Source organism: Heterocephalus glaber, unplaced genomic scaffold (assembly GCF_053883595.1).
Source record: "Heterocephalus glaber isolate CG9 unplaced genomic scaffold, H.glaber_assembly_v1.0 deba00001781, whole genome shotgun sequence".
NCBI classification, from domain to species: Eukaryota; Metazoa; Chordata; class Mammalia; order Rodentia; family Bathyergidae; genus Heterocephalus; species Heterocephalus glaber.
In genome coordinates, this window is record NW_028258467.1 from 11,654,688 (window position 1) to 11,678,616 (window position 23,929).

The 23,929-nt window shown below is 47.4% G+C and overlaps 2 protein-coding genes across 7 annotated transcripts in view; one reads left to right on the forward strand and one right to left on the reverse strand.

Moving 5' to 3' along the window:
• The first annotated feature begins 1,423 nt into the window (after positions 1–1,423).
• On the forward strand, positions 1,424–17,534 carry Ntan1 (N-terminal asparagine amidase). 2 transcript variants are annotated; one of them, XM_021244352.2, is made up of 11 exons: positions 1,465–1,602; positions 5,487–5,631; positions 9,816–9,918; positions 9,995–10,060; positions 10,355–10,463; positions 12,158–12,231; positions 13,156–13,209; positions 13,639–13,692; positions 14,813–14,910; positions 16,742–16,855; positions 17,191–17,534. In XM_021244352.2, exons 2-11 carry the CDS (start codon positions 5,614–5,616, stop codon positions 17,368–17,370), a joined length of 870 nt encoding a protein of 289 aa, XP_021100011.1. In that variant the 5' UTR covers positions 1,465–1,602; positions 5,487–5,613; the 3' UTR covers positions 17,371–17,534. The 2 variants fall into 2 exon arrangements, with proteins under 2 accessions (XP_004864958.1, XP_021100011.1); XM_004864901.3 differs by lacking the exon at positions 5,487–5,631 and having other exon boundaries at positions 1,424–1,602.
• A 588-nt stretch (positions 17,535–18,122) lies between these two features.
• Pdxdc1 (pyridoxal dependent decarboxylase domain containing 1) overlaps positions 18,123–23,929 on the reverse strand; it is a 57,031-nt gene continuing 51,224 nt past the window's right edge. For 3 of the 5 annotated variants that reach the window (XM_087202775.1, XM_013065631.3, XM_021244351.2), the window contains 7 exons: positions 23,608–23,779; positions 22,675–22,793; positions 22,337–22,458; positions 21,389–21,481; positions 21,205–21,316; positions 20,300–20,404; positions 18,123–19,765 (listed from right to left, as the gene is read on the reverse strand). In XM_087202775.1, coding sequence (XP_087058901.1) covers positions 19,509–19,765; positions 20,300–20,404; positions 21,205–21,316; positions 21,389–21,481; positions 22,337–22,458; positions 22,675–22,793; positions 23,608–23,779 — 980 coding nt within the window. In that variant the 3' untranslated portion in view covers positions 18,123–19,508. The remainder of the gene's footprint in view (positions 19,766–20,299; positions 20,405–21,204; positions 21,317–21,388; positions 21,482–22,336; positions 22,459–22,674; positions 22,794–23,607; positions 23,780–23,929) is intronic. The other 2 variants (XM_004864902.4, XM_087202776.1) reach the window with 1 other exon arrangement.

Sequence of the window (23,929 nt, forward strand, 5' to 3'; positions counted from 1 at the left end):
TACAGGTTTGCGCCCGTGCCCATCAGGCTTGGAGAGATGTTAACTTGGTCAAGGTTACACAGCTGATAATTGATCACTGAATTCAAACCCTGATCTTGGCTCAGATATTCCTACTTGGGATTTACTGAATTTTACCAGCATTACAAGTTGCTTATAATCCTGTCTAGGAATATATTAAGGTGATAGCACTAGCTTTGTACACAAAGTTGAGTTTAATCTTAGCTCTACCACTGACATTATTATTTGTATAACTGGGCAAGTTAAGGCCTAATAGTGGTTGATACTGACCCGTATTTTGGGCACATGGGTGTGTTAATATAGAGAAGTACTTTGGTGATAGCAAGAAATAAAAGTTATTTGGGTGAAGAAGCTGAGGAGGCTGGGGCCACTCATGAGCGTCTCCTACCGTCACTTCTCTGATTATTATTTTGTTGAAGGGGGCTTGTAATCTGAGGGGGGAGTGGATGTAGCAGACATGATGGAGTTCCTGCCGAGTGAGGTGCGTACCTTTCATAAAGCTGCCTTTTGTTCAGGTACTGTGGAGTTGGGTTGGTTTGAGTAATGATGGGCAGCCATCTCCCACCATGGGTGCCTGTCCTCAGAGCAGTGACTGTTTCCCAAGAGTCCCTAGCCGACTTGTATTGTGTCCCCTAAGCGCCACGTGTTACTGACGACCCAACCCAGGGCCTTTATAATTGACCTATGTACCCAGTCCTTTTTTTACTTGGACTGCTAAAGTTCTCAGACTGGGTTCGAACATATGATCCTCCTGCCTCAGCCACCCAGAGTGCTGAGGTTTCAGGCAAGCGCCAGGACCAGTTTTCTGATGTGTGGGACTAGCACAGTATGGATCTGTTTTCTCAGTTTAAAACGGTTTGTGTCAAGTCTAGCGTGGTGGCACATCCCCGTAATCCCAACACTCGAGAGGCTGAGGCAGGAGGATGGCCGCGAGTTCGAGGCTAAACTGAATTACATAGCGAGACTCTGAAAAAAGAAAAGAAAAAAGATGGTTTCCGTCAATTACTGGTTGTGTACGATCCTATAGGGCAGCACAGCAGACACTCCAACTCAAGCCTGAGCAATAGCAAGGCCATGCACCGGAGAAAAGGTGGGGCAGGGACCTGAAGGGAAGCTGGCCAACCCAAAACCCGTCCTCAGGCCAGGCCGCACTCCGTGTGGAAAGTGAGCCAAGGGTCTCATGGAGTTCGCTTCTCCCCGTTCCCCCTCCCTTACTCCCACGCTTTCGAGACTACATTTCCCAGCGCCGCTTGCGGAGGAGGCCCCTGGCGCCCGCTTTCGGCTCCGTTCCGCGTTGGACCACATTTCCCGAGAGGCCTTGAGCCCGGTCCTGCTTTTCCCGGCCCTCTCGCAGCAACACTGCCTCGGATCGGACTACATTTCCCAGCAATATCCGCGGCGGGGCGGGACGGACAGGATGCGGCTGCTCAAGTCGGGGGCGGCGGCAGCGCCGGACTAGGGCGGCCGCCGCCTCCCAGGGCCTGTCCCGCTCCCTTCTCCGTTATGCCCCTGCTCGTGGACGGGCGGCGAGTGCGGCTGCCACAGTCCGCCGGGGAGCTGGTTCGAGCGCACACGTCTCTGGAGGTGAGTGGGTCCCAGGCGGGGGCTTCGGGCGCGCCCGAGGGGACCTGCCAGGGGGTGCGAGCCCTGCTCGCCTGCCGCCGCCGCTGCTCTCCCGCTTCCCCTCGGCGAGTTTAAACTTGGCACATCCGGAACCTGGCCGCCGACTGCCCACTTCTGTTTTCACTTAGGGTCCGCGAAGCTTTTACCTTCTTCAGACCTTAGAGGGCATCTGTTGAGGTTCCTCTTACCGAGGAGGGGAGCAGACCCCGATGTTAGGTGACTTGCCCAGGGTCGCACAGCCCCGCAGCGCAGCTTGAGGACCCTCGGACGCCCGGGCCCCCGGCGGCGCCCCCGGAGTCGCTTCCTCAGTCAGATTAGCTTGTCCGCGCTCCTTATGGCGCGCAGCGGACTCCTCCCCGTTTGTGTGCGCTTGCACGGTCCTGGGTCGTCCCGGCGTGGCTTACGGACAGAGTTGGGAGGCGGTGTCCTGGCGAGGTCATCTAGTTCTTTTCCTCTTTCCCTCCACCTCTGGGGGGATAGTACACCCGGTTATTTTTAGCCAGAAGAAAGGACTCTGCTTTCCCTCAGCTGGGCCTGGTGAGGACCACGCCCTGATGGAAGGGTGGTGGGTTTTTTTGTTTTTGTTTTGTCTTTGTTTTTCTTGCTCAGTCCCAGACTGGATCTCTGAACCCTTAGTCCACGCTCACGCAGGGAATGTTGAGGAACAGGGTCCGCGGCGTAAAAAACGAGGCAGACCAAACATCCCACGTGCCACAGATCCAGTTCAGTCCCGCTGATTTCAGAGACTAGTGTTGACCTAGTACGTGCTGGACACCCGTACTGCCCACTGTCCGCTCTCAGCATGTTGACTGTCTAGAAGGGGAAATGTTTTTTAAGCACAGAAAAGGCTCAAGTATAAAGTGCCATGAAGAAATGATGGAAAGCAGATGGCCGGGAGGAGTCTGAGTCTGTGGGGCTAGGAAAAGTTACAGAGGTTTCTTCCGTAGCAGCTGTATAAGTTTGTCATTGTTTGTTTGTTATTTTGTCTGCTTCCTTGTTTTTGTTTATTCGCCCCTTGATCTGTCCCCCAGATGTAAGCTTCCTGAAGGAACATAGTGTCTTCACTGTTGTGCCCTCAGAACCTCGTGCAGTCTCTGGAGTTGACTGCTCTCAGTCAATATTTGTTAGTAAAGGAACACAGTGACCCCTGAACATGATCTGCAGGATAGATCTTGGAATTCTTGACAGGGAGAAGGTGGACGGCTCCCTGGGCTTCTTCTCAACTTGAACTTCAAGACAATTGGAATATTAGCTAATTCATGCTGGGCTAAGCATTCTGCTGTGTCACTTTCCCTGTACTTTGTCACTGTCACAGTGTTAACTTTGAAGTTAGGAGTAATACCAAGAAAAAATTTCAGCCACCTAAGAAATTTAGGTGACTCTCCTTCTGTGTCTGAACGTGACTGTGATAAAATGTTAGGTCAGTGTCCAGGCCAGCTCACTGTGGAGGCAGGGATGTGGTGACAGCCTAGGGCCTCTCCTCTCCCAGGAAGGTTTTGGCCTATTTAGGGAGACTTGGCCTAGAAAGCTGTATCATGAGAACCCATTCGTGTTACAGGATCACAGAGGAGGGACAGGATGAGCAGCAGGGGGGCCCTGTGTGGAGTGGAGTGGACTGGCCATTTTCCCTGGCCCCACAGTGTGAGGAGGAGAAGGGAAATAAAGCTAGAGAGGGCAGTTGTTCCTAGTATGTATACTGAGGACTCCATGGATCTTTTACCTAACTTGTAAGGGGGAGAAAAGAAAGGTTTAATTATTTTTATTTAAAAAGCATGATGTAGCCACTCGTGGTGGTGGATGCCTGTAATCCTAGCACTTGGGAGGCTGAGGCAGGAGGATTGCCACAAGTTTGAGGCCAGCCTGGACTCCATAGTGATTTCAAGGCCAGCCTTAGGTACATAGCAAGACCCTGTCTCAGAAAAAAAAGGGCCGGGGATTTAGCTCAGTGGTGCCGTCACCTGCCTCAAAAGCATAAGATCCCAAGTTCAATCCCCGGTACAAAAAAACCCCAACAAAACAAAAAGCATTATATACTCTTCTTCATAGGGAAATAGAAAATGTAAAGATCAACTTTGGTCATAACGATTCTGCACGTTTTGGTGACTATCTTAACAGAAATTTTTCATAGTATATGATAGACTTAAAAAATGATAGCATATGTTGTTTTCTCATGCAACAGTATGTTATATATAATACCAGCAGTGTAATGATCCTGTGATTAGCATATACAGCCATTCCCCCTTATTTGCGGTTTTGCTTTCTGCAGTTTTAGTTACCAAAGTCAGCCACAGTCCAAAAATACTGAATGGAAAAATCCAGAAAAAAACAACTCATAAGTTTTAAATAACTTTTATTATTGGAGGGTGATCAATCCTCCGACTGCCTAGAAAGGAGGATGTTGAGAGCTAAAGAAAAAAAGACAATAGAGACTTCTGTAATTTCAAAGTATAGAGGCGGGGGCTGGGAGGTCAGTGCCTCAGAGTGGCCAAAGACAAGGACACTCTGAGCTAGCCACTGTTTATTGGGTACACAATAATTGGAGGTAGCATCAGGTGACTGGGCAGGGGGTGAAGGTGGCTCACATGCTGAGGAGGATCTTAGGTCAATGAGGACCTTATGTTATGAAGGCTGTAGGGAGAGCATTCTTTGTTTTTTTGGTACCGGGGATCGAACTCAGGACCTTGTGCTTGTGAGGGAGGTGCAGGTGCCACTGAGCTAAATCCCCAGCCCCAAGGGAGAGCATTCTTACAACAGTAGGTGGGATGAGTTAGGCTGATAAGGAATTTGCCCCTCCCCAGGTGAAACCTTTCTCTTTTTTGTATTACTATTGTGTTCTCAAAGAATCAGGATGTCTTTAGCTGATGTAATCTTGCCCTTGAGTGCCACAGCTTCACAGGGGACCACTGAGGCCTTAGCTGTGACTGTGACTGGAGACAAAACTGAGTTGTTTCCCAGGCCATAGCTGGCTCGAGGGCAAGGTGACATTGAGCATTAGACAGCTATTGTCATACTTTAATTATGAAATGATTTCCCCCCCAAATTTATGTAGAAAGACTCACAACATTTCATTACAGAATATTGCTAGAATTGTTTTATTTTGTTATTAGTTGATCTCACACTTAATTTATAAATTAAACTTGATCACTGGTACATCTGTGTGGGTAAGCATATAGTATATGTAGGGTTTGGTCCTGTCCGTGGTTTCAGGCATCCACGGAGTGTTGTGGAAGGTATCCCCCTGCGGGTGGCGGGTAAGGAAGGACTGTAGTAACGACAGTGAAGCTTGCTAAGCACTGCTGCCCTGTGGAGTGAGTGAGGTTGGGATCCTCACTTTACAGAGGACACTGCAGAGCAGAGGTTGAATGACTTGTTCAAGGTTCCATATCCTATAAGTGGTGAAGCCAGGACTGGCACCTAAATTCATTATAGTAGCCACTAGCCATGTGTGGCTGTTTTGCAGATCAAGTAGAATTTAGGAATTAGTTCTGCAGTCACACGGGCCACATGGCGGGTGTTCAACAGCTGCACGAGGCTCCTGCATGACAGTGCAGGCACCGACTGCTGCCGCCCTGCAGAAAGTTCCTTGGGCAGCAAAGGCTGCAGCCTTCACTCCTCACCAGCCCCATGTCATCTTATTCAGTGGTTCTGAGAATTCCACGGTACAAATGCATCATAACTTCATTTCTGATGTTATTAATTTATTTTTGTGGTGCTGAGGATGGAGCCCAAGTCCTCACAATGCTAGGCAAGCACTCCTCCACTGAGAGACACCCCCAGCCTTGCATGCAAGATGTTTGCAGTGGTTCACCAATATGGACATTCTCAGACCTAGTTTTTGTAAACAGGTTCAGGTTCATGAGCAAAAAAGTGATGGAACCAAATCACTCTTTGGAAGCAGTGAGGCTGGCAGCCAGTGAGTAGGACAGACTGGGCAAGGCTGACTTCGGAGTCAGGAAGGCACAGCTGAGGAAGATGGACACCCACCCATTGGTGAGCACTATTTTAGGGACCAGGTGCAGTGTAAGCCCCTGACACTCCCTCTCTTAATCCCCACCAAGCTAACAAGGTGGATATCCTCACGCCCACTGAGCAGGGAGGAAACAGAAGCAGAGGACCAGCAGTGTGCCTACAATCACTTGGCGAGTGTCAGGCTGGATCCAGTGCTCAGAGCTTATGTTGCAGTGTTGTATTTGTGGGGAACCTAGGGCCTCAGGCACTCTAGGCAAATGCTGTCCCATTGAGCTGTACCCCCAGCACCACCACAGTACAAAGACTTGACAAAGGACTGATAAGGCGTGATGGTGGGAGAGAAGTCTGTTGTCATAAACACCACTGTGTTTTATAACCTGTGAAGCACTTTCACACTTATCTAGGCATGGTCTAGGGCAGTGATGGCAAACCTTTTAGAGCTTTCATTGATACAAACAGCCCGATGTGACACGCGTGCCATAGGTTCACCACCGTGGTCCAATGCAAGGTTACAACTAAGTGATTGGCTTGGACACAGTCAGCAAACTCACTAGACAAACTGTTTTGTACAGTTCCATGAGCCAAGAAGGGGCTTTACATTTTTAAATGGCTGGAAAATAAAAATCGAAAGAATCATTGTATTTCATGATGTGAAATTACATGAAATTCAAGTTTTGGTGTTGGCTCTAAATAAAATCTGATTGGAACACAGCCATGCCTGATATTATGTGTGTCTGTGATTGTTTTCATGCTACAGCAGCAGAGACCACGAAGCCTTAGTATTTACTGTCTGTTGCCTCTTTAAATTTTGTTGCTATTCTTAATTCCTGGGTTAGGAAAATGGTGCCATGAATAGGAGTTGTGGAATGAAGATGAGAGACTGAGAGAATTTTGCAGAACATACTAGCATCCAAAGAAATTAGAAGTTGAGAAACTTGGGGCTGCTTTTGTTTCAGAAAGCACACCATGCTGGAGCTCTGTGTTTTCCCAGGGAGAAGCTAGACTAAGCTGCTCACACGTCTGGAAAAGCAAGTCTACTGTGGCATTATCACTTCTGGCCATTTTTGCTCTTATTTCTTTGGGAAATAGAAGCTGTGTTGAGAGAAATGCTTTTTGGTCTCTATGAAAGTGATAACTCGTTGGCACGACTGCCTTTGGGTGGTGACCCAGCTGTAAAAATGAGTCTTAAAATTTGTCTTTATCCCTTCCTTCCCCAAAGAACAAAGCAAAAGGTAAGTATTAAAGGAACAATAAAGAAGGAAATCTGGATTTTCTTTTCTGTTACTGTTCATTGAGGTGAGATGAGTAGTATGAGAATGAATCGTGGTGGTCCCTGAGAGGTTTGCAGTGTTTAAACAACTAGCCATATTGATTTCTTCTACAGCAAGCATAGTTGCCAGGCATGGTGGAACATCCTTACAGTTCCAGCACCTAGGAGGCTGAGGCAAGATGATTGTGAGTTCGAGGCCAGCCTGGGCTACATACTGAAAGCCCATCTCAGAAAAACAAAATTAACAAAAAAGCAAAGTTGCATTGCCAGTCTCATTTTACATTGGACTTCACTAAATTTTTATTAGTTGTTTTTTTGTTTGTTTGCTTTGTAGTGCTAGAGACCAAACCCAAGTCCTTGTAGTTATTTTATTTAGTGTGTGTGTGTGTGTGTGTGTGTGTGTGTGTGTGTGTGTGTGTATGTAGTCAGGGTCTTGCGCTATAGTTCTGGGTGGCCTTGAACTCACAGGGATCCTGCCTCAGCCTCCTGAGAGCAGTTGGCATTATAGGCAGGCACCACCACACCCGGCTAAGGTCTTGTAGTTTTTTCTCTTTTTTTTTCCCATTTCCTTTTCCCTCCCTCCCTTCCCTTTTTCATACTGGGGATTGAACCCAGGGCATTCACAGTGAGTGGCATCCCCAGCCTTTTTTATTTTTGAGATAGGGTCTTGCTAGGTTCCCCAGGCAGGACTCAGTCTTGTAGTCCTCCTGTCACAGACTCCCAGAGTGCTGGGATTACAGGCAGGCAGGGGCATCCCAGCTTCATTTCTTAAACTTAGGGGCTTCTCATGTTAATGACAGCTTTGCTCCCAATTAATGGAAATTCATTAAAAGAAGAAAGCAATGAAGAACTGCTCACGCTGGTTAGTAAATTTAGCACACCCCATGCTGGCCTGTAACCCTGCTCTGGGAGGCTGAGGCGAGATGATCACAAATTTGAGCCCAGCCTGGGCAATTTAGTGACTGAGACGCTGTCTTTAAAAAAAAAACAAAAAAACGAGTAGTTTGGGGATGTAGCTCCACTGGATTCAATCTCTTGTATTTTATTAAGTAATTGGATATAAACTTAAATTAGCACTGGACTTGAGAAATAACAAGCAGCCTATATAAGACTAAAACTGTTCTCCAGTGTAGATATTACACACTCCTCTGTGTTTACACATTTGAATAAGTTTGCTCACTGAGATTGTTGCAAGTTATGATGCTTTTTGGGTTTTTTTGTCTTTTGTTGAGCAGGTCTCACTGTGTAGTTCAGGCTGGTCTTGAACCCACTCTATAGCTCAGGCTGGCCTCAAACTTGAGCAGACCTCCTGCCTCAGCCTTCTGAGTGCTTGGGTTACAGGTGTGTGCCACCTGCCAAGTTGGAAATTATGATACATTTTAGTGTTGTATTGGCTTGACTTTTTAAGACAGGAGGGTCTCATTTTGTAGTTTAGGCACTCATGTTGACCCTCCTGCCTCAGCCTACCCAGTGCTGGGATCACAGGTGTGCACCACCATGACCAGCCAGTTTGACATTTTTGAAAAAGTTTAAACTTTCCTGAAAGAATTTAACCACCTAAGTTGTTTATTTATTGGGTGTGGGTAGTGGATTGAATCCAGGGCCTTGGGCTCTGAGCATGTTAGGCAAGTATTCTGCCTTGGAGCTACATCCCCAGACCCTGTGTTCTCTTCCTTTTTTAAATTTTTTTTTGGTGGTTCTTGGAATTGAACCCAGGGCTTTTGCATTGAACTACATCCCCACACCCCCAACCCTTTTTCATTTCTAGGTACTCGCTAAGTTGCCCAAACTAGGTGTAAATGAACTTGGGATCCCCTTGCCTCAGCCTTTGAGTGCTGGGGTCACTGGTGTGGGCGACACGCCAGGCTTTTTTTATAGGCTTACCTTACCGCGTAAACATTTATACAGGTCTCTTACGCTTAGTATTAACAAATCCTTCATAAATTCACATATCCTCTTTGTTCTACTGTAATAATGGCCTCATAGGACATTTAGAGACTAGAGTGTGACAGTAGCAGTGGTCACTTGTGTTTGCTGTGGCCCAACCATGCTTCTGTGGGTGAATTTTTTCCTGTGTGTATAAGCATTTTAGCACAGCTGTACTAACAGCATATTTATACAACTTCACAAGCTTTATACATTTGTGTTTTGCCCCTCATTTAACATCTCAAAGGTGTTTGTCCCCAATCTTCTTTTTTTTGTGGGGGATCCAACTCAGGACCTTTCGATTGTGAGGCACGTGCGCGCGGTGCCACTGAGCTAAATCCCCGGCCTCAGCCTTCATTATTTATGACTGGGCAGTGAGTGGTTGAGTTGGTTCCGCATAATCTGCTCATGTTTGGTGATTCCCAGCTTTTTGCTGTTCTGAGTAACACAGTGGTGGGGCTGTTGGTTTCCAGGGCGCAGACTTCCAGCTGTGCATTGCTGGATGCTGGAGAGGGAAGTCCTCACCCATCTCCTCTTGGAGGAAGTGAAGGAGGGCTGTGTGCTCTGGGCCACCAGCTGCTCCTCTGCCACGTCCGATTATCTGCACTAGGAAAGCGGTCAGGAGCCTCACACTCTAGAGAACTGTGATAAGGGATTCTTGCATCATATTTCATAGGTACTAAAATCTTGTTTTAATAGGTTAAAAAAACCAGTTTCATTGTTTCTTTTGCATTATTCCAAATGAATTTTGGGCTGGGGATTTAGCTCAGTGGTTCTGGCGCCTGCCGCGTAAGCACAAAGTCCTGAGTTCGATCCTCGGTACCAAAAAAACAAAACCAAAACCAAAAAAACCCCAAATGAATGTTATTCAGCCTCTGTCAAATGGTGCATACACACCCCTCAGTCACGCCAGCATGTTTCCCAGAGTACACTTTGGCTCTCTCCACCTTTAGTTACTTGACCCTCACTAATTCACGTCACTATTTTATTTTTTTTTTTAATTAAACAGGAAAGAGCCAGACTTCTCAGAGGTCAGTCTGTTCAACAAGTGGGACCCCAGGGCCTTCTGTATGTTCAGCAAAGAGAGCTTGCAGTGACCTCCCCAAAGGATGGTAGGTTAGGAAGCAGTGAATTGGGCATTATCCCAAAAGGCTACTGGATATTTTATTCTATTTCTTTTTTAAACAGGCTCCATCTCCATTCTGGGTTCTGATGATGCCACCACTTGTCACATTGTGGTCCTGAGGCATACAGGTATGATGAGGTGAAGGAAACTATTGCTTAAACCAACCCAACAATGTGGGACCATTTAATTTCTCAATTGAGTTTCCTGATGTTTGACTGGAAGCCTGACTTCACTCACCTCCTTTCTGGTCTGCATGGTATCTCCCTGGTGCCCTGGTCAGAATGGGTTGGCTGGGCAGCACGGACTTCTCTGTTTCTTGCAGGACATTCAAAGATGCCAAGCCGAATGGACAGGAGCCGTCCTGGCCTGTTTGCCAAGTTCTCATCGGAAATAACTGGAGTCGTTTTACCCTTGTTCTTCAGGTAATGGGGCTACCTGCCTGACACACTGTGATGGAGCGGATACCGAAGCCGAAGTCCCCTTGATCCTGAACTCCATAAAGTCCTTTGCTAACCACGCTCAATGTGGAAGGTGAGCTCCACGCTGCCTTGTTATGTGAACTGGGAACTTCGTGGCACTGTGCAGAGGTGACAGCCGTGGGGGCTGTTTCAGAGACACCTAATGTCACCGCCACTGCAGCTTAGAGCAGAAGGTGGCACAGCGTTGGCACTGCACAGCAGCTCAGTGGGTGGATGATGGGTACAGGGGAAGAGTTAGAGCTGGATTGTAAATGGACAGCTTGACCGGCACTTTCCCTGTTTCAGTGACAGGGCTCAGCTGTTGCTCTGTTAGAACCCTGACGTGTGGGGTGTGACACTCAGTTACTGGACGGAAAGCTTCCCATGAGCAACACTTGTTACAGGGCCAGGGGCATCCTGCCCACCATGTCCGCACTCTGAAGCAAGGCAGGAAGCAGCAAGGATAAGGCAGGGGCCACAGCCGTGGTTTCAGCCTGGATTGCTGGGCTGGAGCTGGCCCCTGCCGCCCCCAGTGAGGGGCACATTTCCTCCTCCACATAGACTTGGCTCACATTTGGTCGGTGGCCGCCGAAAATTAGACCATCTACAAGTGCTTCAGGGCCCCAGAACACTGTCACTTTCACTAGTGCAACACACATCGGAGAATTTTTCTTTTTGGTGCTAGGATGGAGCCCGGGGCCTTGTGCATGCTAGGCTTGTATTCTCCCAGTGAGCTACACCCAGCCCAGATGTTCACAGTTCAGCTTCCTGGCTGGCTGTGTCCCAGCCTGGCCTGCTTCCTGGGTGTGACCTAGCAGTAGCAAAACTCTTCACTTTGCACCGGGCTCTGCAGATGGCATAGCCAGGCTGGACTCCTTGATTCCAGGAATGTGGGTGTCCCTGGTCTGTTCATAGAGTTCATTTGGTCACTCTGGAAGGTATAAGGCAAACCAGGCAGTCTGATGGCACCAAAGCCACAGCAGTCACCGCCCCTCACTATATAATGTTCCTTATGAGGCACTGGACGCTGCGCCTTGTACGAGGTACAGCTTTTGGTTTATTCCCTGGAGAGCATTTGTCTCTGTAGAAGGCAGCATGAGTGTGGCAGCACTTTCCCCAGTTTCAGTCCTGCAGGTGGCTGTGGGCTGTGGGAAAGGGTGAGTGGGAAATATGGGGCTAACAGAATTGGTTTGGTACTTTCAGTTGTAGGAGTCGTCTATTCTGTGACTCTACCAGGGAGGGGCCGTGGTCGGCAGGGTTCCCCAGACTGACACCTTGGCCCGCCTCACAGGGCTGGTGTTCGGGGGAGGACACTGGGAGCCTGGTGTCAGTTCCCCGGCACGTGCTCTGCGCTCAGATGATAATCCGCACCCTCCAGCAAGCTCTGGATGGCAGGAGCTCCCTGCCCTCTCTCTCATACCTCAGTTCCTCTCTGGTGAAGGCATTAGGAGACTCTTGGAAGTGCCCCACTTGGGGTGGGCAGGCGAGGAGGGATAGTCACATTCCTCTAGAACAGTTTTCCATCTGTGTTCACACAGCCGTCCCCTCAGTGCTCGGGTACCCGCGCAGGGGCCTCTGAAGCTCCTGCCAGGGTTGGCAGCCTCACTCGTGCCCAGTGTACCCCGCACACTTCATGTGTGTGTCACATATGAAAAAGGCAGAAAGCTGTGGAGCAGGGCTTCATGGAGGCTAAGAAAGCGAAACCAGCACACACCAGAGGTGGGAGGTGTCGTCCTGGCCCTCACCAGCGCCCCATCTCTTTACCAGGCTGGAAGTGCACCTTGTGGGAGGCTTCAGTGACGACAGGCACTTATCACAGAAACTTACTCATCAGCTTCTTAGTAAGTTCACTGATTTTTTTTCTCCAAGTTTGATAAAAATTCGGACCTGTGTTCCTGGGTTAAAAATCCCACTGAGCCTACAAGGGACATACTTGGAGCAGATGAAACAGGGCCATTCGACTGGAATTGGATGCAGAATGGATGGAGGTTGATAGCATGGAGCTGGGGACCTAGGGGCCCTGAGATAGGGACAAGATTTTCTTTTAAAATAGCAATCGATGCATTCTAGAATAGTAAATCCTCTGAACTGTATAAAACAATCTGTTTTAGCCTATGAAAATGAAGACACTGATGATACCATTTTCCCTACTGAATTAGCAAAAAAAAGGTCGGGGGCTGTTCTTTGTTAACCACCTCCCCGGCAGGGAAGCAGGCTTGCCAGCCCACAGTCCCGGAGTGTGCACTGGGGCAGCTGGCAGCAAAGCCTCTGCTGGCAGCTTACGTCGTTAAAAGGTTCAGATCCTTTGACCCACTCATTCCCCTTCGGGCGGTCTATTTGAAGAAGTACCCTAAAATATGCACAGGTTTATGTCCAGAGATGAGAGAGAGAACACTGTGTACAATAGGAAATAAACTGGTGTCCATCGATAGAATAATAGCTATGGGTCACTAAAAAAATACGAAAAAGATTATAGTTTCCTGCACTTTCCAAATTTTTTAATGGCCCTGATAATCAGGAAAAAAGGTGACTTAGAAGACTGAAAGTCTTTCCCTGAGAAAGCAGGGAAGGCTGGAAAGGCTGGAAAGGCTGTCGTCCACTGTGGGCGTGGGGCTGAGACGGTCAGTGGCTGCAGTCGGTGTGGCGTCTGCTCACCTGGGTCTGGCCACAGGCTGTCGCAGTGGTGGTGGAACAGCACGCTCAGCGGTGTCTTCTGCTAATTATAGGAACTTTTTTGACATCTAGTTTTAAAACTCTAATTCTAGGTGAATTTGATAAACAAGAAGATGACATTCACTTAGTGACATTATGTGTGACGGGTAAGTTCTGCCACTTCCCAAAACAGTGTAGGTTCAGGGACATTTTGCCCTCACTGTTCCTGCAGGCCTAGCACCAGGACCTGAGCTGTACAGCACACACTCAGCATGTCCCACTCTTCCCGTGGCTGGCACAGCCTCCACCCCTTGCCCATGAGACCCTGTGCAGCCTCACTTCCAGTGCGGCACCCCTGCCTGCCGGTCTGTGTCTGCAGTGGAGCCACCCCTCTACGGGCTGCGTGTGGGGAGGGCCAGGGCCTGGCTCTGTGAGGGGCCTTGTTCCACCCAAGCCTGCCCGCCCCGCGACTCCACACGACATCGTCCCTTTCCTTCTCGGTTTTTCCCACTTTGCAGTGAGAGCTTTGTTGCTTTTATTAGAAAAACAAAAGCATTCGTTTAGTATTGCTTGACAACAGTATCTTAACTTTTCAGAGTTAAATGACCGGGAAGAAAATGAAAACCACTTTCCAATAATTTATGGTATTGGTAAGTAATGTGTTTTACCTGAGGGTTGGAGGCTTGGGTGAAAGGCTGATTGGGCAAAATAGCGATCCCACGGCTCGGTATGTGACAGCCTTAAGCGCAGATCCAGGCTCCTGGGTTACTGTAAGGCCTGAGCAAGTGGCCTGCCTGCCCAAACCTGTGGGAAACTGTGGTGATGCAGGAAAACAGGGACCACGTGTCCAGCACAGGCCTGCCCTCCACACCTGCGGGGGAGTCTGTTCTTGGGGCTGCGGTGTGCTCTTGGGGGAGTGACAGGACATTGGGACCTTTGTGCACTTTGCAGACCAGGTAAGGTTCTGAGTGAGAAAGGTCACACAAGAGAAAGTGTACAATTGTCAGGCTAGAGTTTAAACCTTCCTCCCTCCACCACAGCCTCGAGGATCCTGAGGATGTGGCCTGAAAGGGGCTGTATTTGCAGAGGGCTTCTACCCTATCTGTAATATTTTGTTTAGCTGTGTGGTGAGTACACAGGTGCTCAGTATTTTATTCTCCAACTTTCGTATACCTAAAATACTGCAGTGCCTTGGTTCACGGACTTCTTTACACGATTCTGGTCACAAACTGAGTTGGATGAGAACCAAATCAAAGTCAGTGGTTAGGTTCAATGTTGACTGACCTTACAAGGAAATTTGATTCTGTTCTCCTTTTTTTTTGGTATGGAGGATCAAACTCAAGACCTTGCACTTTGCGAGGCAGATGGCAGCACCACTGAGCTAAATCCCCAGCTCTTGATTCGGTTCTTACCTGGTTCGCTTTGTGACCAGGATCATGGAGAGAATGGAGTTCGTGAACCAAGGCACCACTGTAATAAACTAAAAACTGATGGTCTTTGCCCGTGGCTGTACAGGAATGGATTTGGTCACAGGGCTGCCCAGGGTGGCTGTGCACCTGCCAGTGGAACAGGGAGCGTCATTCTGGGCTTGGGAGTCTGACCTGGCCCAGGCCAAGCCTCAACCCCTTTCTGGAAAGGGGAGGCATAGATGCTTCAGAGTCGTTTAGTCCATTTCCGTTCTTTTGTCTCCATGTCTGGCTCTGAGGTGGGACCGTAGACTCCCCGCCCGCTGTGCTCCCCTCAGTTAAAGTGCTTCTGTTGCCCTTGCAGCTGTCAATATTAAAACTGCAGAGATTTTCAGAGCCTCCTTTAAAGATCGAGGCCCAGAGGAGTTGCTGCGTGCAGCGCGGGCTCTAGCAGGAGGCCCGGTAAGTGTGAACTCTGTGTTAAGGGGTAGCAGGGATGCAGGATGAACTGCCCAAAACTCACCTTAGAAAGGTTCGTCTGCCTCTACAGCTGTGAATTATCAGGGACTCCCACATGCACACTTTCTCACGTCATTGTAAGAAAAATTTCAGGTTTTAAGTTCAAGACCCCAGTTGTCTGCCTAGAAGGTGCAAGAGGTGGTGTGAACCCATGATGTCTAGATCCAAAGAGTGCTCTTTGGAGTATTTTCGCTGCTGAACTTTCTGTGTAACCTTTTCAAATAGAGGAGACCAAGAAAGGGAGAAGTTTCTCCTCTCTGGCTTGGGATTATCCTCCTCCTCCCTCTCCCCCCATTTCCCGGTTCTGAGGATTGAACCTAGGGCCTTTCACACCCAGCCCTTTATTTTTATTTTGAGATAGGGTCTTAAGTTGCCCAGGCTGGGCTTAAACTTGTGCTCCTCCTGCCTCAGCCTCGCAGAGTGCTGGGGTTACAGGTATGCATCAGAGAGCAAATTCTTTTTTCTTGTTTTTCAATTTTTTGAGGCAAGGTCTCCCTTTTGTAGTTCAGGCTGGCCCTGAACTCACTATGTAGCCCAGGCTGGCCTTGAACATGCAGCGATCCTCCTGCCTTAGCCTCTGGAGTGCTGGGATCACAGGTGCGTGCCACCATACCAGGCTATAAATTCTTTTAGACCAAGTCACTGACCAATTTGCCGGAATCACTTGATTAACCAAAAAAGAGTGACTAAGTTAACTTAAAAGTCTAATTTCCTTGTTATTTTGTTTCTGTGGTACAAGGGATCAACCCCAGGACCTGGCATATGCTCAGGTAAATGCGCCACCACTGAGATACATTCCAGGGTGCTTTTTAATTAAATATTTTTAAAGTTAGAAAAATAAGTCCCATTTGAATTCTTTTAAAATGCTCTGAGTAGAGGGTATAGCCCAGTGGTACAGCCCTTGCAGGCCCTGGAATGATCCCCAGTAATGCACCAAAAATGAAAAAGTGACTTTTGCTGGCCACGGTGGCACCCAGAACCCCAGCACTCTTGAGAGTTCGAGGCAGGAAGATCACAAGATCAAGCCCAGCCCGTGAGACCCTATTTCAGAATAAAAAATGGGGCACTCAGCATAAAAACAGAAATCAGAAACATGTTTGTTGAAACACTGGAAAATGTCTGGTGTCAGAGTGATTTGTTGTGCCAGACTTTTAACATTTTAAGGGTTCCTTTTGTTATTCCTCAAATAGCACAGCAACCCTAATTTACCTAGTACTCAGAAGATATTTCAACCTCCATAACCAAAACTGAATATTGCTGGTTAAGCTGAAAATTATCATTGGCTAATTTGGGGAATTTAGGGAATGGATCATTTGGCAAATTAGCTTTTTACAGTTTGTGTTTTTCCTTCCTTTTGAAGGGGCATCAGGCATTGTGAGTTTTCAAGTTGCAAGATTAGCTGCTCAGGGGTCAGTAATGAAGCAGTGTTTTGTGCAGCTGTGGAGAGCATCCACACCAGACACACTGGCTGTGAGGCCCATCTCATGCTCAGTGCACATGGGAGCTGTCGGGTGGGTCTTCACCCCAAGTGGAAAGAACGCCATCTCCTTAGAGGACTGTTGTCGGCACTGCATACCGTGGTACACATTACCCACAACGTGCAAGGCCACGCGAGGGAAGTACCCAGTAGGTGGCAGCTTTGTTATGAGACGGTTTTTAAGTAGTTTATCATCTAGACCAGTGCCTTGCCTGAGACTACACCTCTCTCGCACAGTAACGGGAGGTGAAAACAGGTAAACACTCCCTGCTTCCTATTCTTGAATTACTCTTTCAGATGATTAGCATTTATGATGCAAAGACTGAACAACTTCGAATAGGCCCATATTCCTGGACACCACTTCCACATGTGGATTTCTGGTTACAGCAGGATGATAAGCAAATACTAGAGGTAAGAATTTACAGACCAAGTAAATCTTAAATCTCTGGGTCCTGGTTTCCTCATCTGTAAGGAAAAAAAAAGGATTTAGACTAGCTAACAGCTGCTTCTCCCTCAGTGAGTAGCAGTTGTTTCTGGAAGCCATGAGCAAACCTTAACTTTCTGCCAGCTGGGGCTAAGTGCTGTCCTCAGTAGAAGTGTGCATAGGTGGACAGTAAGCAGCCACCTACACACATTTCAGATTACACGTATTGATTTGAGAACACCCTGACAAATATTTAAGGAACCAGGGAGAAAGGAACAGAGGCAGGTTCATCTCTGTCATGCCCACTTTTTTTTCTCCCCAGAATCTTTCAACTTCCCCTTTGGCGGAGCCCCCCCACTTTGTTGAACATATAAGATCTACCTTGATGTTTTTAAAACAATACCCATCTCCAATGAACACACTGTTTCCTGGAAATAAAGCTCTCCTCTACAAAAAAAATGAAGATGGCTTATGGGAAAAGATCTCTTCTTCAGGAAGCTAAAAATAGGAATTACCAAAGCAAGCAACTTTTTGGCATGACAAAGACCATTGGTGGGGTTGGAAAGAATATGAATTTGGAATCTATATCCATTGAGTCTTAGGTCTCTTTCCTTACTCGTACCTTTCAAATGACTTTCAAAATAAAATCTTATTTTGGCAAAGGCATTTGTTTAGCTTTATTTTTTGCTTTACTAAAAAGTCAGTGTCCAACCTTTTCTTTTTGGTCAGTAATAATGGGCAGAGGAGAAGCTACCTGTATCACTGGTCTGTAAGCAGCTATTTCAGATACGTGGGTGAGTACTCCTAATTCTTCTCATTAGTGCAGGAAAACTTGAGTTTTTAAAATGCAATAAAATTTAGTGAGAATTTTTAAACATCTCAATTTTTTTTTGGCTCAAAAATACTTTAAAAACTTCACATCCAAAACTGACCTATTATTTCTAGATAAATGAAAGGTTGAGAAAGAACAAACATAATTATATTTGAGAATAGTGAGATCAAACCCTAAGATAATCTGTGAGGCTAAATTTGATCAGAGAATTATACAAAGCCACTGATAAATCAGTTCTTTCGGATGTAAGGTCATTAAAATGCCCAAATTCATGCTCGCTTTGGCAGCACATATACTAAAATGCCCAAATTGTAGTTATTATACAAGTTATACTTTTAGAAACCTGTTGTTTCTAAAGTTCCTATTCAAAAGGAAATCACAATGTTTGATTAATAGTAAGGTTTATAAACTGAGTTCCCTAGTAACAATTTCAAGAACCTTTATTGAAACCAACATTCAAATAGTATCTCAAGGGTGAAATTCTGTTTCAGCAAAACTGATTTAACAATTCCAAATATATATATAAAAACATTTAAAAATTAATCCTGTTAAAGGTGATGATTTACCCCTCTCCCATGTTATCTGCTATACTTCATTGCACCAGATAAACAGGGAAGACTGTTTAATCTGCACCAAAAAATAAGAGGAAAATTTTTTGACAAGTGCCAAATGTCAAAAATCACATCAAATCAGTGTAATTACAGGCTTAATGTGGTATAACTAAGGCTTCCCACACTAGTCCACAAACCTAGTGTGAATTCCCCACCATCTTAACTTTCCCATTGCTCGACTTTGCGGGTCTAAAAAGGCACAGGGCCCAACCTTAGGACAAAGGAAATGACGTAGTACTTTGGGAAAATAGAAACTGGTAGGAATTTCGGAACTTACTTCCAGTCATTTCAGCCTGGGAGGGATGACTTTTCTGGCTCTCATTTCTGAGCAGGACCCAGGGTGAGCTGTGAGTAGAAGAGAAGCTACAAACCTCTCAAGTGAGACAGTCAAGGCCGAGCTTACTTTAGCATTCAACCCGTGTAGTGCTGCACAGCATATTAGCATCAGGCTCTCTGGGACAGAAACGAGCGCAGTCTGCACCTTTATGTTGATTTAAAAGCTTTACCAGTATTTAAAAATAGACACACGTACACACACATAAATACATGATCAGGAGGAGACTCAACAGTTATTCCTAATTAGACAAGTCCTTAAATTTGTATACAAAGAGCATAGAAAGGGAGAAAAGATTTGTGGCAAAGGACAGCTCTAGACAAGCCCTGCCACGGCTCAAGTGGACACAGTCCTTACTTAAGTCTCCAGGAAAAGCAGCGGTTGGGGGCGGCAGGAGAGGGCTCTGGACAAAGCCAGCCAATCCAGTGTCCACTGCAACACCACTGCACTACAGCCCATTACAACAGACCAAGGCCACCACTGCCTCGCCTCTGCGGAAGCACAGCACAGAACCTGGAGAGTCCTAATAAAAAGTCACTGTGTGCGATCTACACGTAAGCTTATGTTAGAAAGATGAGAGTGAGTGTTTCAGGTGGCAAGCACCTGAAACTGTAAGTGTTCTTTGGGAATAAAAGTGGGAAAGTCGTTTTACTACCTTTGGGCAGGCCAGAAACAATGTGGTTTTACATACACATAAAACAATCGATTGCCCTCCTGGAAAGCCTGGCTTTCAGGCATGTATTTGTGCAAAAATCCCAGCTCAGCACAGGTCATTTCTACTGGATGAACATGTGGCACAGTTCACACTTTTAGTGTAACTTCTTCCCTGAAATGACAGTACAGTCGCAATCCAACCCTGAATTTTATCTCAAGCTCTCCAGCTCCTCCACCTGCGGGTGGTCATCTTCGGGATGCTGGGCCCTGTTCTGGAGGGCTTCAGTCTGGCTGGCCTGAGGGGCCGGTGCCCCTGGAGGTTGCTCTGGGCTGCGGGCCTCTAGGGTGCTTTGCTCGGGCCCATAGGACATGTCCTCCACCTTTTCCAAGTCTTCAATGTGACTGACCGAGCTGGTCTCACTCATGGCATCTGAACCTCTCAGGGACCTCTTAAAAGGCTTCTGACCTGGGAAAAGATGGGATGAACAGTGCTGACAGCTTGGAGAGGAGGCCTGGTGACAAAAGCTGTCTGTGCACCTGGTTATTGCTTTGCTTTATAACTGCTTAGGCAAAAATCCTGGCATTTCTGGTCCTCAAACATTCTAGATGAAGAATGAACTGAGAACTGCTACTGTGATTCTATCATGCTCCCCAGGCTGGGAACTTCTGAAGTCCTCTTCATGAAGACAAGCTCAGGAGAACCAGCACCATGGTTAAAATAAGCCAGCTCTTCAGACCCCACCTCACCCCCACAGTGCCACCAGGGCATTTCTTTAAGGCAGAGTTTCAAGGCTACTGAGTGGTTATTTAAAGGGACAGTGATACATGGTCTTAAGTACAGAAAAATAGGAGTCGGGGTTGAGGAACCAGTAAAACAAAGGAATGCAAGTTAACCTCAAACAAGGGAAAACTGTTAAACATGACGCAAAGGTCTGTTTTCCTCCCCCCAAACAACCAATTTTCTTCCAAGTTACTGAACTCAAACTGTTAGGTAACGCACCTGGCAGTCTCTGTTTGGTGCGAATGCCTGAGGGTGTTGGAGGTGGTGTCACTCCTGTGCCTTGTACTTTGTAGACGTATGTGTGTTCTGTGGACTCGAGAGAGCCTGCCAGGGAGAAAGAAGCATGGGCAGAAGCTCCTGGCACAGGTTGCCCTGGGTGATGCCACTCTGCCTGTGCCTTCCCAAAACATGCCAAGACCCAGAGACAGCTGGGTTGAGTGGCCCCGCCCTGAGTGTCAGATCTCCCTCCCTACTCTCCCAAGTCCCTGGGGACACTGGGGCAGTGGTGTACACAAGCATGCCTGGGGAGCCAGCCTCACCTGGGGAATGTGCTTTAGCAACAAGGAATGGACGCCTCTGCTAAAGGCTGAGCCTTGGCAGATTATCTCCTGCTATTGTGACAACTCGGTCATTTCCTGGGGAAAGGACCTTGGGTTTCAGGAATGTTATTTCTTTGGCAGAACAGGAAAGGAGGAGTCTGGGCTTTAATATCTTCCTCAAATTCTAGCAACTGATTTTACTTCTGGCTGCCTGGTTTGAAATTAAATGTTGTAGTGCTGTGTGCTCTGACCTTAGGATTCCCCTTTCAAAAGCAGCCCTGTGCTGGGCAGGACACTCGAGGACTGCAAGGACCAGTGACCCTGAGCTCAGATGCCCAGTGGACCGGTTCTTGTGGATTCAATGGAGAGTACTCTGCTTACTGCAGGAACGAGCATCTGCCTTCCCACTATTTTAGTGGTGGAGGGGACTGGAAAAATGTAACAGGGCAGCAGGGACTCTCCAGAAGACCCAGGGACAGACACCAGCAATCGTAAAAGACTGCAGCATGAGGGGTGTTGGTACTAACGGCATCTGGTCAAAACTCCCATGTAAATGAGATCCGAGCCAAGATGAGTTAGTCCTACCTGCTGTTAAGTTAAATGTTCTTCCCTTTTGTGAAGCTTGTACTGGAGAAAACCAATTCAGCACAGATCCTACTACGGGGATCTGCCGCAACACCCCCTGCAAAACATAACCCTTGCTCAGGGTCAAGCGGCCGAGCTGGGCTCCCTGCCCAGTGCGGCCCCAGAGTTGGCCCCGGAGCCTCACCTCCTCCAGAAGTCGTTCCTCGTTTGCTTTCTGCAGCTGGACCTGAGCTTCCTGAATTCCTTTCCGGACGACTTCTGTCATGTTTTCCAGAAGCTACATAAGACCAAGAAAGGCATTAATGGCCTACACTTCTTTCTGGGGCCTACAGGAACCTCTGGCACAGCACTGGGGATGTTTTACAGAAGTATATCAGGAATGGAAGTCTGCATTTTTAGGCCAGAGTGAAAGCCAAAGAGAAGACAGTAAAATGCTTTGTGGAGGCCCAGACACACACCTCAGTGACCACCCTTACTTGATAGGCAACAGAGGAGAAAATACATCCCAAATGTCCTGTCACTAGAAAACAAATCACCCACTCAACATTCAAGGAGAAAAAGGTGGAAGTCATACTGTCAGGTTTGGAAGAAACCTTGAGGGTCCACCCAGCAGTGAATGGAACTGGTTCCTCAACTTCACTTCAAACTCCCTTCTCTTCTGACCCCTACTCAAAGCAGGACAAATGACAAGCATGTGTCTGCTCTCAGACACATCTGGCTTAACGAATGGCTTTCCTCCTGGTCCTCTGTGCCAACTGGGCAGGCAGCAAGGCCTGTTCCTGTGGGAGCCCTGTTACCGGAGATGCCCGTCTCACCTGGCTTCAGGCCCAGCTTCTTTCAGGAGCTCCGCACTGAGCTTGCAGGCAGGAGCCTTCTGGCATGTGCAGCTACTGTAACTGCACAGCACTCACTACACCTGGGGGTATCTCCCCACTGCCTGCTCGGCCCGAGGGCAGGGACTGTGTCAGGCCTCCTTGGCACTCGTGTTTGGCACAACGCCTCAATCTCAGGGACATTTACAAACTTTGTGGGAATGAGTGAATGGACATTTTCCATGGCTGCTTCCTCTCTCATGATCCCAGCTAGCTGAGGAGGCAAACCCCCGAAAAAAGCACTGATCAGTCTTACAGACCCTTGAGTTTTCCTCAATTTCCCGAGCTGTGACTGCAATCGTCTCTACCAGTTCAGACACATCTATGTCGTCACTTGCCATGCCAACATAAATGCAGCTCTTCATACTCTTGTACTCGGGGCCTGCAGGAAGAAACAGCAGACAAGCTTGGCTCCCTTTCTGTGGAGAGTGAGGACTGGGCCACTCCTGTTTGTAACTGTAGGACCATGAAGGAAGCCAAGAAGAGCTGCACCTTCTCCTGGACCTAACCTGAAGCTTCCTCCAGATGGATGAAGCCGTCTAAGCCAATTAGAAAATGCCCTTGCACAGCTGAGTTAACTCACAGAAGAAGTAATTACCCATTTTAAATGTAAGGTCAGATTCCAGTTCATTTAACTTTTTCAAGAGTCCAGCATGGATTTTTTCTCCCTCTGGATCTGATTTCAAACTGCTCTTATCATCATTTGCATGTTCATACCTAAAAACAATATCAAACAGCAGCACTTTAGTCAAAGACATCAACTGTCTCCTGAGATACAGGGTTATAGGCAGAGATTGACAGAATATGGAGACCAACGGGCAAAGGAGCCACAGACTGTGTCTTTTTGTTTTGGTTTTTTGAGACGGGCTTGCTATGCAGTTCAGGCTGGCCTTGAATTCACCATGCAGCCCAGGCTGGCTTGAACTCACAGCAGTTCTCCTGCCTCAGCCTCCCGAGTGCTGGGATTATAGATATGCACCACCATGCTTGGTTGAATAGTGTCTTGAGATTGAAAACTCTCAAGAATATAAATAAGGCCTAAGTGTTTGGCTTTATAGGAAAGAGAGGCAAGGTTTGGAGGTCTCATATATACAATGAAAAAGATATATGCAATGAAAAGTCCTCATTAAAGAGGACAGCGCTGCATGCACTGATTAGAGGCCAGTGGGGTGCTGTCTCCCTGGAAACGGTTGTGTTTACCAACGTGAAATACTCTATATACCCTGGATGGTAAGCATTTGTCCACTACATATGCCCACTGGCATCTCCCCACAGGCACTTGTGAGTAGGCACATCCAGAGCACACACTCACTCCAAGGGACGTCTGCCTTGCTGAATGCAATGGTGGGCTGAATCACCTGCCGATACTGGGCCTTTGTAGATGCCCGTAAGTTCTAGTTGAATTTTTGACAGACAAGTATATTGTGACTCCATATACTCATCTCGAATTTCAAAGCAGGTTCACAAAATGACCCACCATGTGCTTTATTTGGAAAAGTCTTCAACATCAAGAGGCAAGCCAAGCCTTTACCTGACAACCCCTATTCCAGGCCAGTTGGGGTCATCAACATATAGGAGACCTGCAGTCCCTTCTACTTCCTGCTTGAATTCTTCTCGAAGCTGCAGCGTACAGGTCAGGACAGGCAGTTTGCTTTGGATGCAGGCTACAAGCTCATCCACATCCTCTCCTTGCGTACCTAAAACTGAAAACATTCACAGAATATTTGAGAAATGTGTAAGGAACGGCTTACAGGGAATCAATCCCCTCCTCACTCTCATTAGCACACCCAAAAGCTCTAGGTATAGTCAGTTTAGCTGGAGCTGAGGAGTCAAGAAAAAGGCCACTCAACCCA